This window comes from Xylocopa sonorina, chromosome 13 (assembly GCF_050948175.1).
Source record: "Xylocopa sonorina isolate GNS202 chromosome 13, iyXylSono1_principal, whole genome shotgun sequence".
NCBI classification, from domain to species: Eukaryota; Metazoa; Arthropoda; class Insecta; order Hymenoptera; family Apidae; genus Xylocopa; species Xylocopa sonorina.
Window position 1 is genome coordinate 6,599,477 of NC_135205.1, and position 15,468 is coordinate 6,614,944.

General features: G+C 47.1%; 2 protein-coding genes across 5 annotated transcripts in view; one reads left to right on the top strand and one right to left on the bottom strand.

Annotated features, from left to right (window-relative positions):
• Positions 1 to 15,468, top strand: part of Sns (sticks and stones) — a 258,785-nt gene that overhangs the window by 208,951 nt on the left and 34,366 nt on the right. For all 4 annotated transcript variants that reach the window (XM_076906517.1, XM_076906516.1, XM_076906519.1 and 1 more), the window contains exons 2-3: positions 2,421 to 2,564; positions 4,332 to 4,505. In XM_076906517.1, coding sequence (XP_076762632.1) covers positions 2,421 to 2,564; positions 4,332 to 4,505 — 318 coding nt within the window. The remainder of the gene's footprint in view (positions 1 to 2,420; positions 2,565 to 4,331; positions 4,506 to 15,468) is intronic.
• Positions 2,873 to 15,468, bottom strand: part of LOC143430343 (RYamide receptor) — a 75,454-nt gene continuing 62,858 nt past the window's right edge. Inside the window, exon 8 of the mRNA XM_076906564.1 lies at positions 2,873 to 2,885. The gene's annotated coding sequence lies outside the window, so the exon portion shown is untranslated. The remainder of the gene's footprint in view (positions 2,886 to 15,468) is intronic.

Sequence of the window (15,468 nt, forward strand, 5' to 3'; positions counted from 1 at the left end):
CGATCGGCGCTACGTTCGATTACACCTGAACGAAACTGTCCGTAATCGAGGGAACGAGCCATTAGCACACATATTCGAAAACCAATACCTCAATCACTGTTCTCTACCCCCCGTCGGGAAACCTTTCGATCCATTAGAAATTTTCCCACGGAAAACCATACCCCTTCAATCATTCTGACATAGAATCGATTAACTCGCGCTATTTCAAGTTAATTCCGCCGGTAAATTAAAGCCAACGAGAACAGAAGGGAAATAAAGCAAAAGGAGGCGGCCAAGAGGAAAAACCTATTTCCATCACGTAACCAATCAGCGGGCAAACGAAAACAGGTGGAAACGAAAAGGAAGGTGGGAAAACTCGTCTGCTCGCGTGCTCGGTTCTTTTCGTCGCGCTTTCTCCTCTTTTCTTTTTTTTTTTTTTCTATTACCGTATAGGACAAAGGGACATTTCGTGACACGCGCGAATAGGCTTGTCGCAGGTTTAATCGAGGACGAAACAGAAGAAAATAAATATCTGCATCGACTGCCCTGCGTCGATCCGCGAATCCCTCCAATGAATTATACGATTATCGGCTTTGCCACTTTTTCGCTTCCTTGTTCCCTCCTTTTTTCTTTTCACCCCTTTTTATTCCCCACCCCCGGAACCCCGGACGCTCTCTTTTATCGCGCGGATAGCCTGTTACGGCGTCAAGCTTGCGCGAGCGCGTTTTAATAAGCGCGCCGTTTACACGCGCGCTCCGTCTCACGCTTTGACCAGCCGGATTAAGCCGGCATCCATTATTCTTTGGAGCTCCGCGTTCAAGTTTTAAACGTGTTGCTTTAATTTCATGTGGATAACGAGCTGGGAATTAACCGGAAGAACACACGTTCGATGAACAGTTAGCTCTGGTTCTTATTGTCCTCGATATTGAGAGATTAGAAGGTCTATGGAGCGTTCGAACGTTCGAGCGATTCCATTTCGATGTGTATTCGGTGGTTGAGAAACGACGAGCGAGAAGTCTTGCTACGCGTAGCAATTTTTTAATCTCGTTTCGTAATTCGAGCTGCGTCGTCGATCGAAAACGCGAAATTGTTTTACATTCGCAGACGAAATTTGCATAAATACTAGGAAATTTTATATGAACGAGAACGGGCGGCGATATTTTGTGAAAAAATTCGAACGGAACGTTTCGCGTTACAAAATTATCGCCCGCTTTCATCGCGCAAAACTCGCTAAAAACAGTTCGCGTAAACACGAAATAAAGGTATCGCGTGTCGGCTGTGTTCCAGTGGAAAAATTCATTCGATTACAAATTTTCCTTTTCGGATATTTCGCGAATAGGATGCAGCGTTCCATATTATTTTTTATTTTTCATTCCCCCGGTCCTTTTTTCTCCTTTTTACACGCGAAATGTGTGTGCTTTAGATTGGCGCGCATGTGAAATTTCTCTTTTGCGAATTATTCCGGGAATACTTCGTTCCAAGCCCTGGTGGCGATCCCGCTAAAAAACCGAACCCCATCGCAACGGAAAATTTCGAAAAAAGCCCTTCTAGTCGAGCAGGCCGACAGAAATCCCATCAAGCAGTATCCAAAAACTCCACCACTTTGACTCCCTTTCATTTCACCATATTTCGGTTATTGTCTTTGAGCATTGGTGAATTTCATCGTAAACGAAGCTTCAAACGCAACTTCTGCCTCTCTACCCGTCTGCAATCGAAGCTCCTCCGCGTCCAAATGAAACTCAACAGTCCACTCTCTCCTTTGAATACTTTCGTGATCCCAGTTCGATCGAGTTCAGCGAAAAATAAGTGGAATCTTTGCAAGCTCGCGGGCAATCCTGTTAAACAGTCGAGGATATTCTACGGCGTTGCTAGACGTCCACGGGCGCGCGAAATGTATTTGGTTAAAGGCCAGGGGTTGAACGCGAGCGGTACCTTCGTTTAGAGCGGAGGCTGTATATTTCATCGGCGCCAGGTGCGCGCAAATTCGAGCAGCAGGTGACCAACGCGTACAAAGGCAAACGTGTAACCAAGCCGCAGGCACACAGGCGTTGTTGGCCTGTACGGCCTCGTCGAGGAAAGCCAAACCGAGCATCGATCTAGGCGACAACGAGCAAGCGAACTGTGTCGATCATCTGTCAAAACACTCCTCCGACTTCCGCCCATCCGTCCCAATTGGAATTTCGTTCGTTATCTCGTCATGATTCTATGATACATTCTCTATTTCTCCTGTCAGATGTTCGAATTAAAAGAATCGTGATGAATATTTCTCTGAATGCGACAATTCACCGTTCACTATTGCTTTTCTGGCTTCGATCGTCCTCCCGGAAGCGCTATCGCTGCGCTCAGGAATTATTTCCGTCGTGAAATGCAATTCCACGTTTCTCGATCAAGCTTTGCACTTTATTCGCGGGATACTGATGTTATTTGTAATTGTGTTTCAGGCGAAGGCGGGCAATACTTTCGAGTGAGGCCGAGAAACAGCTCCGTCCTCGAGGGTGGCGAAGTGACGATAGCCTGCGAGGTTGGGAACAGAGTTGGCATTGTGCAGTGGGTCAAAGATGGCTTCGCTTACGTCATACAACCGAGTAAGTACGCCAATGTCACAATGAATGCGACGCAACTGATTCGATCTCTATGCGACTGCGGAATGCACTCGCAACCCCTTCGCTAACGAGATCAATGAAAAGATCCGAATTTAATCGCAGCGAAGTGACGCGATGCGTTCTACTTACTGGGTTGGATCACTTTTGAAATATCGCGGAATCTTCGAAAACGAAGTTTCGATAACCGCACTGGCTCGCTCGTTAAAACGAGCCCATTAATAACCGCGGACCAAGCGCGACAGAACTATCTTAGCTTCATCGCGCGTCTGATCGTTTCTTCATTTCTGCCCGGAACCACTTAATCTCCGTCGCATCCGCCGTGTACCAGGCGTCGTTCCGTTCGCGTAATTTTTCGAAAGCGTCGCGGGTACACAAAAGCTTTACCCTCGTCAGTGTCACGGTTTTTAGGTCTCGTCGGATTATTTGATTCCGGTGCTAGCGCGAAACCGGGGGGAACGGTAATTAGAGCCTCGACTATCGGGATCCTTTATTAGCAACCCCTTTCTTTCCTTCGTTCGTCATTGCGTGACCCAAATTTTAGCACCCGCGCGCCGTACGCTCAGTCGAAACAGTCATTAGCAGCACTGTTCTCGCGACGCGATGAACGTAACAAGCGCCGCGATGAAAATTAAACCAATACGATATCGTAATAAATTTTTTGGGGAACAGCCTGGCGCCTGAAATATTAGAAAATTTGTTCGCTGTGCAAAGAAACAGAACGCGAGATAAATTATACAGGCTGGAACGTGACGTTTAAAAGCGAGGATAAATTGCAGAAAAAATATACGTCCCGCCTGGCTTTGTTGCGTATCATTTGTTAAGGACACGTATCATCGTTGCGGCTATTATCTTTTATATTAATCTTTCAAATGTATAGGAGAAGTTTTCGGACAAAAATAATGTTGGATTATGCGAAAGCAAAACAGCCGGGAATCAGATGAACGCGGTGGGTCGTTCTAGCAGCTGAACGTTGATCGCGACAGTTTAAAATGTCCTCGAAAAAGAATCAAACGAGCCATTATCGGGATGAATTATCAACGAGAGGACTTTCGAACTTTGAATTTGTTTAATATTCAAATTAGGAATTTCGCGAGCGGTCAGAGTGCCTTTTTTATTATCGGAAAATGTGCTAGGTTGACAGAAGATAATAGCTGCCATGAGACCCAGCACTGCCCCATCGATTTCGCATACATCACCGCCTTTATCAAAAACCGAGCGGCAGGATGTCGTAGTATTTCCCATTAAGCATATATCTTCGAGCCTCTATGGAGGAACGGTGCGCACTTAGTCTACGATGTGTACATTCGAGTTACGATACGATCCTAATGCATCCGTGTTTAAGATTTTTCGCGAGAACCTTACCCTCAATATTTATGAATATCTACCGCAAAGTTAATTGCAAATAATTCCGATATAATCTTACCTTTTATCTGCACACTCCGTATCCAAGGCACTTAACACATCGCGGATAAATCAGGAGAATTCTCGTGGCTTCTACTCGCGCGGTTATCGTCGTACTGCGTACAAGTAGCGATAACGTCCTCGATGCGTTGTGTCCTTAAATATTTATCCATTTCAGTCTCGCGTATAGTGGGGATTATTGTTCGTTACTTCGCTCGTGTTCGTGCGTCGTCGCGCGCCATCGGAATCTGTTGCCACCGCGTCGTGTCACTTCGATAAATCAGTATCGCCTCGTAAGGTGTAGTTGACGGTTCTTACGTGTCGATTTTCCTGTTTCTCGTGACGCAGATGGAGAAATAGTCGGACAGCCACGATTGAGACTAATAGGGGATCAAAACGCAGGGATCTACAATCTGAAGATCACAGACGCTTCTTTGACCGACGATGGCGAGTACCAGTGCCAAGTTGGACCGTACATGGGCATCAAAGCGATCCGTGCCAACGCTCATCTCGTCGTCATCTGTAAGTACAGTGCAACCCCGTTTTTATTCCAAATATTCAACTTTGTCGCGATGGACCCTCGATTCTCCGGACGCGTCGTATCGTTTATGGATCATAGATCGTCTAGAATCGAGCGATACGTTGCTATCTTGTCGTCAGTGTGGAAAATATCGATAGCTTCGAGAGAAAACGAGTCGTGCGATTGAATGAAACTGTCTATTGATCGAGGGTACCCTTCGAAGAGTTGATCGGGTAAACAAATATCGCGAGACGAGAGGAAAGTCGAAGGGACGCGGTTCGAGAAGCTAGCTGCGATTGAGGATTTACACTGTCATATAATTTTGACGATTCCGTGGAAAGTTTGAAAGCCCGGCGAGAAAAAGTGTTAAACCGAGGAGCGTTCTGAAGGTAATTAAAAGTTTCCTTAAACTCCCTTGAAGGGCGAGCTATTCTTTAAACAACCGTCCGTCCAAGAGAGATCTCCTGCCTGAATAATTCGTTGCTTAATGAAAAAGAACTTTTCTCTAAATCGTTTCATTCCCGTTTAAATCGTTCCTCCCAACTTCGCCAATCTGGATCCGATTTCGCTAATATTTTTATCGTCGACTTTTAAACGACGCCTCGTCAGCTTCTAAAGCTGTCTAAATAAAAACCGGAGAGAAACGACGCGATTCGATCGCGCGTCGAGCTAATTCGAGACGAGCGGAAGTCGATCGAGCGCTCGTACGTACGCGCGAGGGCGTTCACGAGATCGTGCTTGCGTTCGAATCGGTACGAATTTCAAGAATGGTCGCGAGACCGTGCCAACCGCGCCGCAGAAGCTAGGGGGTTGAATAACCGTGGCTGTTCTAGCGTTATTAAGAACGCTTCGACGAATCCAGCCGGAACAGTCGACGCGAACTCTGCGGAAAGTTCGATACAATCGCGAGATCAGCACGCCAATGCGGTCAACTTCGCGCGTTAACGAAGACATTCCCTGGCGGAACTTATTCGAAAGTCCTCGGGGATGGTGGTAAACCCTGATTAGCGACGACGGGGCATAAACCTTGAGACGTGCGCCATCCTAGAATTAGTTGGTGAATTTAGAAAACGCCCCCTCCTCGCACGATACACGAATCTCATCCGCGGAAGCATCGCGCGATCTTTGTCTCGTGTGAGTCTCACAACGTAGTCTTCGTTCCTATCATTCCTGTGTTAACCGCCTCTCATCGTAAGTTTAATTCCAGAGAGCTCGACGAGAGAAATTGAGGAAAGTAAGCTGCGCGTTTACGAAGCCACTGGCGTAGTTAAAAATGTCTGATGTCTGACGAGCAAAGAGACGGAGTCGGAAGACGCGCGTAAGAGATGTCCTACGGCGACGGGAGACCAGTCTCGTGGATCCTTTCTCTTTTTATCTCTGTGCATATTCCTTTTCTTCCTTGATCGCCCGCGGCCACGTATACCCAGCGCAAGCAACGACGACACTCGGTGGTCAACACGTTTCCGCGTTCTGCGGAAGCCCACCGACTGGCTCACCGGAAGGCAGGCAACGCCTAGGTCAGTGACGAAGTCGACGGCCACGAACGCTGCTGTTTCGCGTGAAATATTAAACGGTTGTCCACCAGCGAACGCCCAGGCGTTTTCGCGACGAGGGACGAGAACGATCGTCCGAATCGGTGGAGAACCACCTCGCTTCCGGTATAAACTATTCCGCATCCTCGTTGGTGCGAGAATAGTCGTTGTTGTTCGATGGCCAGAAATTCGACGTGGCTTTAAATAAGTTAATGGCTGTTTGGCGTGCATCGTTTTATTGTACATCCCTGGTGGTTGATCGTCGATAAGATATCCAAGCGTTTCCGTCGATTTATTGGGCAATTGTTCGAGGGGGATGGGAAAAAATATTGCTACGAGAATTCAACCACGCATGCACGCGTTTCTATACAGAAATTTAGGTAGCGCTAACGAGTAGCTGAAGAGGTTACCCTTTTTAAGGCAAACCTGAAGCTTAAAACGACGAAAGTTTCCATTCTCGAATGATGTTTATCGTCGTTCCCAGTATTTAACGGTAAAAAGTTTCATAATGGAGACTTGAGATTCTTTTTATCACTGCCACCGCTATGACTGTTTTATGCATTAGACGACTTTCGACGCGAGAGCTGGACGTATTCCCCTGGCTTTTAGTTCTCCGCGCGTCATCGAGCTTTTTCGGACGTTTCGAAAACTTTTAACATATCGAATATGGGTTATACACGAAACGCTGTCCAACTCTGTTCGATCGACGAACCATTAGACAAGAAGAACCCCTCAAGAACTCCCTCGAGTAAGTATAATAGTATAAGAATTACGCGACAAGCTTGGACTAAAAACAATCGTGCTCCACGAGAAACCGACACATCGTTCTCGTGCCATAGACTGCGACGCGAATCCGTCTTCAGCACGAATTCATGTGTGCAGTTTCTTGTCGTATTACCCCGCGAACGTACAGGTTCGATACGTGAGGCTCGTCCTACGTGTGCAGTCGAAATCAGTCGCAAGGAGCAGACGATGGCCCCAGAGCGCCTTTGTAAACGACACGGGGCTCGCATATCCGACCCCACGGATCGTACGTGTCCGGAAAAAGAACGGGCGAAAGACAGGGAGGCCTGGTGGGAAGAGGCGAAGGGGATAAGGACACAGGAAACTGATACGAGCGTTCGATCGACGGAAAGTCGCGCGCGCGTGGACCAGGAAACTATATCACCTTTCCGCAGATAAATATTTTATGAGATTCAATCCGGCAGCTTTCTCTGCGCCCGGGTATCCGCTGTTCCTCCTTGTTTTCCTTCGACCAACCGTGCGCGCCACCCTCCGCGCACGTGAGCGTAAAACCAACGTTTCGAGTCTGACGGTTAAGTTGAAAAAGCGAAGCGAGGAGGAATCGGAAAGGTTTTTTTGAGGGCCGCGGTGGGAACCGATCCGGCGAGCTCGTTTGAATCGGAAATTTATGGGAATTTAGACGTGGCGATAATGGCAGACTGTTTAGATTCCGCGACGGCTCTCTGGTCGATCGTCACGCGATACTCTTCGATCTCTTATTCCTCGCATTTTTCGGGACAACAGTGCTCCCGAGTAAAATATCTTCTCTGTTTAATTATCAGCATAGCTGGAAAGTAATCTCTAGCGCGACGCGTGGCTTGAACTTAATCGAAGAGGAAAAGGCAGAGATTAATAAACGAAGAATTAGTGGGGATCGAACGTGAACGTTTTTCCACGGCTTGTGCTCCTCGAGCTCGGCCGTAAGTTATTAAACCGGTGTAATTGAGGTTGAAAACCAGACCGCCCCCGGTTCGGTCGATCCTTTCTCGTTCCCCCTGTCCATTATCGTCCCCGTGGGTATACGGAAGAAATGAGAAAGTGCGAGACGTGCAACAGTGAATCTTTTCCCGCGAACGGAAGACAGTAGCCCGAAAAGAGTAATAAATGCCTGGAGTGCAACCAGCGAGCTGTTCCTCTGCTGCTTCGAGATTGGACCTGAAAGAACATTGTCTACGTAATTGCATGTTTCTGATAGTGTGTGAGCGAGGAAAGGAGAAAGGTTTAGGAGCATCGATGCTCCCTTTGGGTACGAAATAAAGTGCCACGATCGCAAACCATACGATAGCTCGATGGCATTGCTCACCTTCGTGGCGTAAGCTTTCTAGGAAAATTCTGAGGGGATGTTTTGCGACGGTACTCGCAAATAAAATATTAGAAACGTTGTATCGGAGACAAAACGAGGAGTGGATTTGTAATCAGGTTCGTTTTCTCAATTCTCCATTCGTATTCGTCGTTTCCTTTTTCCAAGCTATCGATTTTCAATTATCGACTATAGCAACGAGCAGCAGGAACCGTTGAAAGGAGGGAAAAAAATAAGGGCCGTTGAAAAGTCGTCAGACGGAGTTGAAAGCAATTTCGCGGGGCTAGAGTTGCTTGTGGAACAGCGCGCCATTTACGATCGCGTGGCTTCTTGACTTTGGTTGTTTCAGTATCGCGTTATTTTCCCGGAAACACCGGCGACAAAGCGAGAATGAAGTCGACAGAGGCGAAAACCAATTACTTCCGTCTTCGCCTGAGGACGCTCGAATTCCATGAATGAAAAGCTCTAGAACTATTACTGCGAAACGTTGCGCGAGAACAGGTCGAGGGGAGACCGTGAGGTAGGGAGAGAAAAGGAGAGAGAGAGAGAGAGAGAGAGAGAGAGAGAGAGAGAAAAGGAAGGAATTGGCCGACTAAGCTTGCGTCATATTGCGGCTTTATTTTATGACCAACGCCGCGTATATTTTAATTAAACAAGGGAAAGCAAAAGGAAAGGGAAAACGAGGGAAGGAAAAGAAGCGAGGTTACGAAAAGGAAAATTACGCTTTGGGATTAATTTAGTTACCAAAGCTTCAAATCTTTCAGTCCTCAGGCAATTTTATGCAATTTTCATGGGAACAACCGGGAACGTTCATCATAATTTTCCTTAATTATTCCCCGTGTTTACATTATAATTTACACAAGTAAGGATAATTGTTACAATTCCGCAGCATGCAGCGTGTCTCCATCCGATTCCCTGGTACTAGCTCCCTTGATACGTCGGTCGCAGTGGACGACTCCGAACAACGATGATCGTCGATGATTATTGGCGATGTCCTCGTGGTTGTAAGTGGGTCGATGCTTAACTCGTAAACGCGGAAGGTGGAAATAATTGGACTGTTTAATTCAACTACCTGCGTGTATATCGCGCGAGAGCAACTAAGTAGTGCAAGTCGGTAATAACGCCGGTGGAACAGCTGAGTAGTACTAGTCAGTAATAGCGCTGGTGGAACAACCCAGTAGTACGAGTCGGTAATAACGCCGGATGGAAGTTCGCTAATTTCAATCTCGCTTGTGATCTTCGCGGGTTCGCTTTTATAATATCGACCGGCAAATAGATGGCTACGGTCATCTTATCGGCGCGAGAAGTAGCTCGAAGGTGATTTTATCGCGCCAAGCATTCCTCCAACTTAATCTCTACGACGGTGGATACCCGCGGGGTATTATCGACCGCTTAAGGGTAACCGATCTACCCGCGCTGATGGTTATGACGTAATATACATTAATTCCAGACATCGATGCGTTATCTCGCGAAACCATCAGCGACGTCGCAACGCGAGACGTTTTCCTCGGGAGCCGTCGAAGCGGCAAAAGCGACGGGATAACCGAGCCCAGCAAACGGAAGCGAATCGATTCGACTGGTCCACCGCCCGCCACTCTATTTCTCGTTTCGAACGGGTCGTTCCCGTGTCACGAGAATTGGATCAATTTCAATATTTCGAAACATGCCCCCGCGAGCCATCCGCACCGCGGATCCGCCATTTTCCCGTGCGCCCGTAACGAACTCGCGAAACGAGGATGCCTTGATTTTCTGTATAATTCGCCAACTCCTCTGTTCCTCTTTCTGTATCTTTTTTTTTTCACCAGCTTGTACATATTCCTTTTTTTTCCGTGAGAAACGTGTAATCCATGGTTATGCAAACGTTAGTTCTCTCGACTGTACGATTATTTCGCGGCGAGCAACCGTACGTTTGCTGGTTAGGGGCATAATCGTTGCACGGTTCCATTTTCAAACTAATAGAGACAAGCCCCGTCGGTTGTCGTGTTAAGAATTAAGGTTTCAATTTGCCAACACGCGGATGGGAATTTTTTTTCGCGGTTTCAAGCTACTTCCGGCTGCGTTTCCCGCGAACCTGCGAAACTCTGAATCCACGAAATTAACGAAGTGTCATGAAAAATTAGTGACACGATATAAAGCTTTTCGTTAGAAAAAAAAAAGTGTATATTTCAATCTGCTATGGCAATTCATTCGTAGAATTCGCGTGATTTATCTTCTTGTCTTTAGAATTCAGTGAAATGCAATTAGAATCAAATACAAACCGGAGACGTACGTTCGATCATTTATTGTCTCGCAGTTAAATGCTCCGCGCCGTCATCTCGCGATCCAATTTCATTCGCGAAAGGAATAGTTGGATGGCCCCGTTCGAAATGAAACGTGAAAAACCAGCGACGCACGGAACGGCCGAGAGGCGCTTCAATTCGCTTGAAAGTGTCGTCAGAAGTCCGCGATCAGTTCGGTAACCGTGCGCTCGTCGCGGGTTTAATTACAAATATTAAATATATTCTCGCTGAACTAGACGGAAAGTTGCCGCGTTGCGTTCAAAAGCGCTCGATTTTTCAGCAAAAAAAAGGAGGAAAGTTAACTCTTTTTACGCATCTGCTAAAACTTCCATCCTCTACCTGTGAAACGCCAAATTTTCTGTATGAAAATCATGCGCACGGAATATTAAAAGAAGATAAACGTTAATATCTATTAGTGTAAATTATAAATACAATTCTCATGTTATTCAAGGAAAGTAGCAGTGACAATGTCTCCAGAGCAGAAGCGACAAGACATGGCGCTACCTGTAAAACCAGAAGCTCGACACGAAGCGAAGAATCAAAGCATGGAACAAGATAAAATGTGGACAGACGAGTATCTCAACGTCCACGTTTCTCCAGGTCTGAAGGCAGGGGAAATCGCGAGCTTATAAAATTCAGTGGGCTTAAGATTGAACGTTCTGAAAAGAAATAATTCAATTTACCGGGCAGATATATTCCGCAAGTTCAGAAACTCGGTTCCGCGTCTGCCCTTTGGAAAGGAAAATTCGGTAAATTCCGTGCTTTGAAGGCATTCGGTTTACCGGCGAGAAAGCTTCGTCCGAGTTACAGGGTTCAGAAGCCCGCTGCTCCTCCTCGATCGAATAAGGAAATACCGAGAGAATTTTCAAAACCGCGTCCTCGCGACGTTGTCAAGAGAAAACGCGCAGCTGGTGGTGTCTGGTGGACGCTCGACTAGGAGAGAATGCTGCTTTTGTCATCCTGGTGGGATGCGGTGAAAAATCTCGGCGAGGCTGTCGTTAGAGACACGCTGGACCGGTGTAAAGAGGGTAAACGCGGTGAGAAACCTTCCTTCGTCACTATTGAAACGAGCTGGGAAGATGAAAAAGTGTCGAGAGAAAGGGTGCTAAACGTAAGGAAAGTCTGCGCGAAGAAATAAGAGAGTAGCAAAGGAAGAATCATTAGTAACGTATTCTCCAAGCAAACGGATGTTCCACGAATCCTCCTCGAGTCGCGGCAAGGCGTTATATATTCTATTTCAGTGAATTAATGTAGTAACAACGCGAGTGGCTGGAAAGAAAAGGCGAGAGCCAGGATATTAAGCGACTGAAAAAAAGAGTATTGCAGTGGGAGTCGCAATTTGTGGCATCGGGAGGAAAGTTGAACGCAGACTGCGTCGGTTATAAGCATCTTCGGTACACCCTCCGTTTCCGGTCCGCGCGTACCCGCGAACCCCTTATTGCTGCGAGGATAATGAAATCGAGAGAACCGAAAGAGGCGTATTCGCAATATCGCGGCGCGATTCCACGCTGACGGCTCGAGCCCTCGCCGTTGGGCATTCTCTATCCTCCGAGCGGAGGCTGGATTAAATTGCTCCGAGGAGCAAGAGTCGTGATCTCGATGTAAATGTTTGTAAACGGCTGGTTACAACGTGTCATCGAAGTCGGTTCGCTTTGGACCGAGGCAGCCATCGCGAAAGATGTACAATCCGAATTAGAACTAATTCAGATCGTTCGCGACTCGTACAGTTGATTTGGTTTTCATTAAGTTTCCACGTGCGACACGTAACGCCGACTGAAAGTGTACGGTGAGAATTCGTCGAGGAGGAAAATTTGAGTGTGCTCGATGTGTCGCGTCGCGGCCTCGGAAAATGCAACGAATTAATTCGCTTGACGTAACTTCGAATACCGCCGGCACTAATGATACCCGATACAGATCGTGTCTAGCATAACTCCTTCGTGTAGGTACATTCTGCTCCACATACTTCGAGGAAGGGACGAAATACTCGCGCGTGCCATCATTAACCTGCGGAATATTGAGTATAACTGGAGACACGGCTGGGAATTCCCGTGAAAACTTTCGCCGGGGGTTCATTTCGTTCACGTAGCCCGTTTGCCACGGTCGTCTTGGATTTTATTGCGACGCGATTAACAAAATGGGAGAGCTCGTGAGAAATTCTACAGCGGTTTTTAAAACGACGCACCACGTACATATTTATATACGCTCGCGAGGGTTTCTTATATCGGTAACGTTTCCTTTCTCGAGCGACGTTGTTGTTTTAAGCTATTTTATTAAGAGCAACGGTTATTTAGCGGAATCAGGTTCGTAGAGCTGAAGGAATTAAATTTATAAACGGGGAAATTTAAACTCTCTCCAAGGAATTTCCTTTGTCCATTATGTTTCATTTGCTGAGGTGTACTTGACAGCGATGAAAAGTAAGAGTTTAACGTCTTTGAAAGGAACCGAAGGCGGAAAGGATGAGATGAAACTTGTTACTAGAAGAACTTGGAACAAACAGGATATTTAAATAAAAAATGCTACTCCAAAAGTCGAGAGAATGAAGAAGAATCCACAGAAACGGGTCGAGAAGTAGTATAGCCTGAAATTGGTCAGTCGACTAACCCGACAGAACCAAGTATTAATCCAACGTGTAATTGCAACGTCTTTTAAAGCAGGTTAAAGTGTCTAAACCGCGGCAAGCTTACAAACTGCGTGTAACGCTAACAACAATAGCAACAATCGCGTAACAGAAAATTAATTACGCGAAATATCGCGTTGACGATACCGCTTCCGGCCTTTGAAACGCTCGCAAGTAAAGCGAACGGTGTCGAACTTGTTGAAAATTAATTCGAACTATCAGCAGAAGTTTCGCATGGGAGAATTACGAGCGAATCTCGTTGCTGGCTCGCTGTTGCTATTATTATTTGCCAACAAGCAGCGTTTCGAAGACTTGCTGAAAATCGTGCGACGTTGAAACGTGACGCGATTGATGAGCAGATAGAGAATACTATTCTTTTATGCCACGAGTTATCGAAGAACGATGTAAGACGAGTGGATGTTGATAAAAATTGACGAACATCCTCGTTTATTCGCGATCTCACGGAGAGGCAACGAAAGATTTTGCGAGCAAGAAGCCGCCAGCATATTTAATCACTTCAGCACGTGCTTCTGCCTGACCCGAATTCTCGATCAATTAACCTCGAATATTTTATCAACGATTCACAAACACGACCCCGTAACCGCGACCGGTATCTCGAGCGGGGCGTGGATTTTAAAGATTCTCAGGCATCCTTCGATAATGAATTCCCTCACGCCCTGTTTTCCGCCCTCTCGTTAATGAGATCGAACGAGTTATAAATTTCGCGCGCTTTTTCGTTCCCGTTCGAGCAAACCTTGACAGAGGTAGCGAAGAGGAGCGATAATTAATCGAAAATCGTTCGATTACGAGAAAACGAACCTTGCGATCGGTAGTCGGAATCTACCATTCAGCCTACGCGACTAATAATTCTCACGACGGAAGCTCACTTAGGGTTGTTTCGCCATACAATAGAAAATTGTTTCGCAGTAACTGGTAGTTTGGAACAATAACCCATCCTCCCACCGGAATTCACGATTGAATGCGCTTAATTATAACGCACGTGCGACCCTATGACGAGGCTCGAGGAACGATCAACGCGATGCACGATTATAATCTGTTTATTAAAACTAATCCCCGAACGCATCGCAATTTTGTTCTTCCTGCGCGAGGGCGCGGTAGCTAATCGATCAGTGTTAATTGATCGAGTGCACTGAACCAGCATCTTTGCCAGTGGATTTTCATTGGAAAATTATAGCCTTCCTCGAAGTACCCAATAATTTCCACGCTTCCTGCTCTTTTCCAACGACTACCAATTTTCTGAATGTAACGAACCTCGACGGATCTCGCATCCGGCTGAACTAACTCCCGTCATCTCGTTCGTTATCCCGGTTAATACCGTTCGAAACCGAAAACTCTTCCTAGCTCGATCCAGCAGAAAACCGCAACACCGCCCAAATAGCTAATGCCACCGACCTAACCGCGGACCCACAGCCTGCGTGGGCGTCACAGGAACGTCACACGAACGTCGAACGAGCTGAACGCGATGCTCGTCGAAGCAACGCTGTCATCTCTGGCGTCCAAGAAGAATACCCTGAAAACTAGGCGAATTAATGTAGCAGGTCGTCCTGGACAGGCCATCACAGCGATCCTGGGTACGATTTTTCAAACGATCCGTGCGAGGACCGTGGACGCGCGCACGGGTCCGCGACGTGACGAGCGTTTTTTTTTTTTTTTTTTTTTTTTTTTCTTTTCCAAGGGACGACGAACGGTTTGTCAAACGTACACGTACACGCGGGAGAACGACTCGTACGAATGACAAACCGACACGGAGGTATCCGGCTGTTGGCAACCGTTTATTTATGATCCGCAGCCACCGCTGCGGACAGCCAGCCGGCGAATCGGATTTACTGTTCGGAATGGCGTTCGATCGCCGCCCCGTGCCTCGAATCGGTAATCGGGACCAAGAGATTATTACCACCGTTTCCTGCGTGTCCCTTTCCGATACTTTTCCTCTGTTCCGCTCGCGCGTGCCGTTCTCCTCTTCCATTGACGAACGATCGGTTGGTACCATCGCGTTACCGTTTCGTTCGCGACGTTCGAGATGACTTCGCGAATCGATACGATCTCTCGACGATACGATTCCACGATGCGTCACGTCGCCAGCAATGTTTTTCGAGAACGCGTTTCACAAATGCCTGATGAATATTTAGCGATCGAGGCTGCGCTGATGGATGACGCGCAGTCGATGCTGTTACTCCGGCTAATGGTCAGATTCGGTTGGTTAAGGGTCACGCAGCATCCGGCTGGCGGAAGCGAGATCGTGATGCAGGCAAGCTGTTTGTACCGGGAAGACTGGGTCGGGTTCGTCGTTGGTAGAATTGGGTGGGTTTGCATTGGAGGGGTGAATTACATCGGGGTGATTATTGGTCACAGGGGAGTTTTGAGGCGGTAGTTTTGCTTTATCGCTCGTAAAGGGTGGAACGCGGGGATTAAGGCGGGAAGAGGATGGCTTCA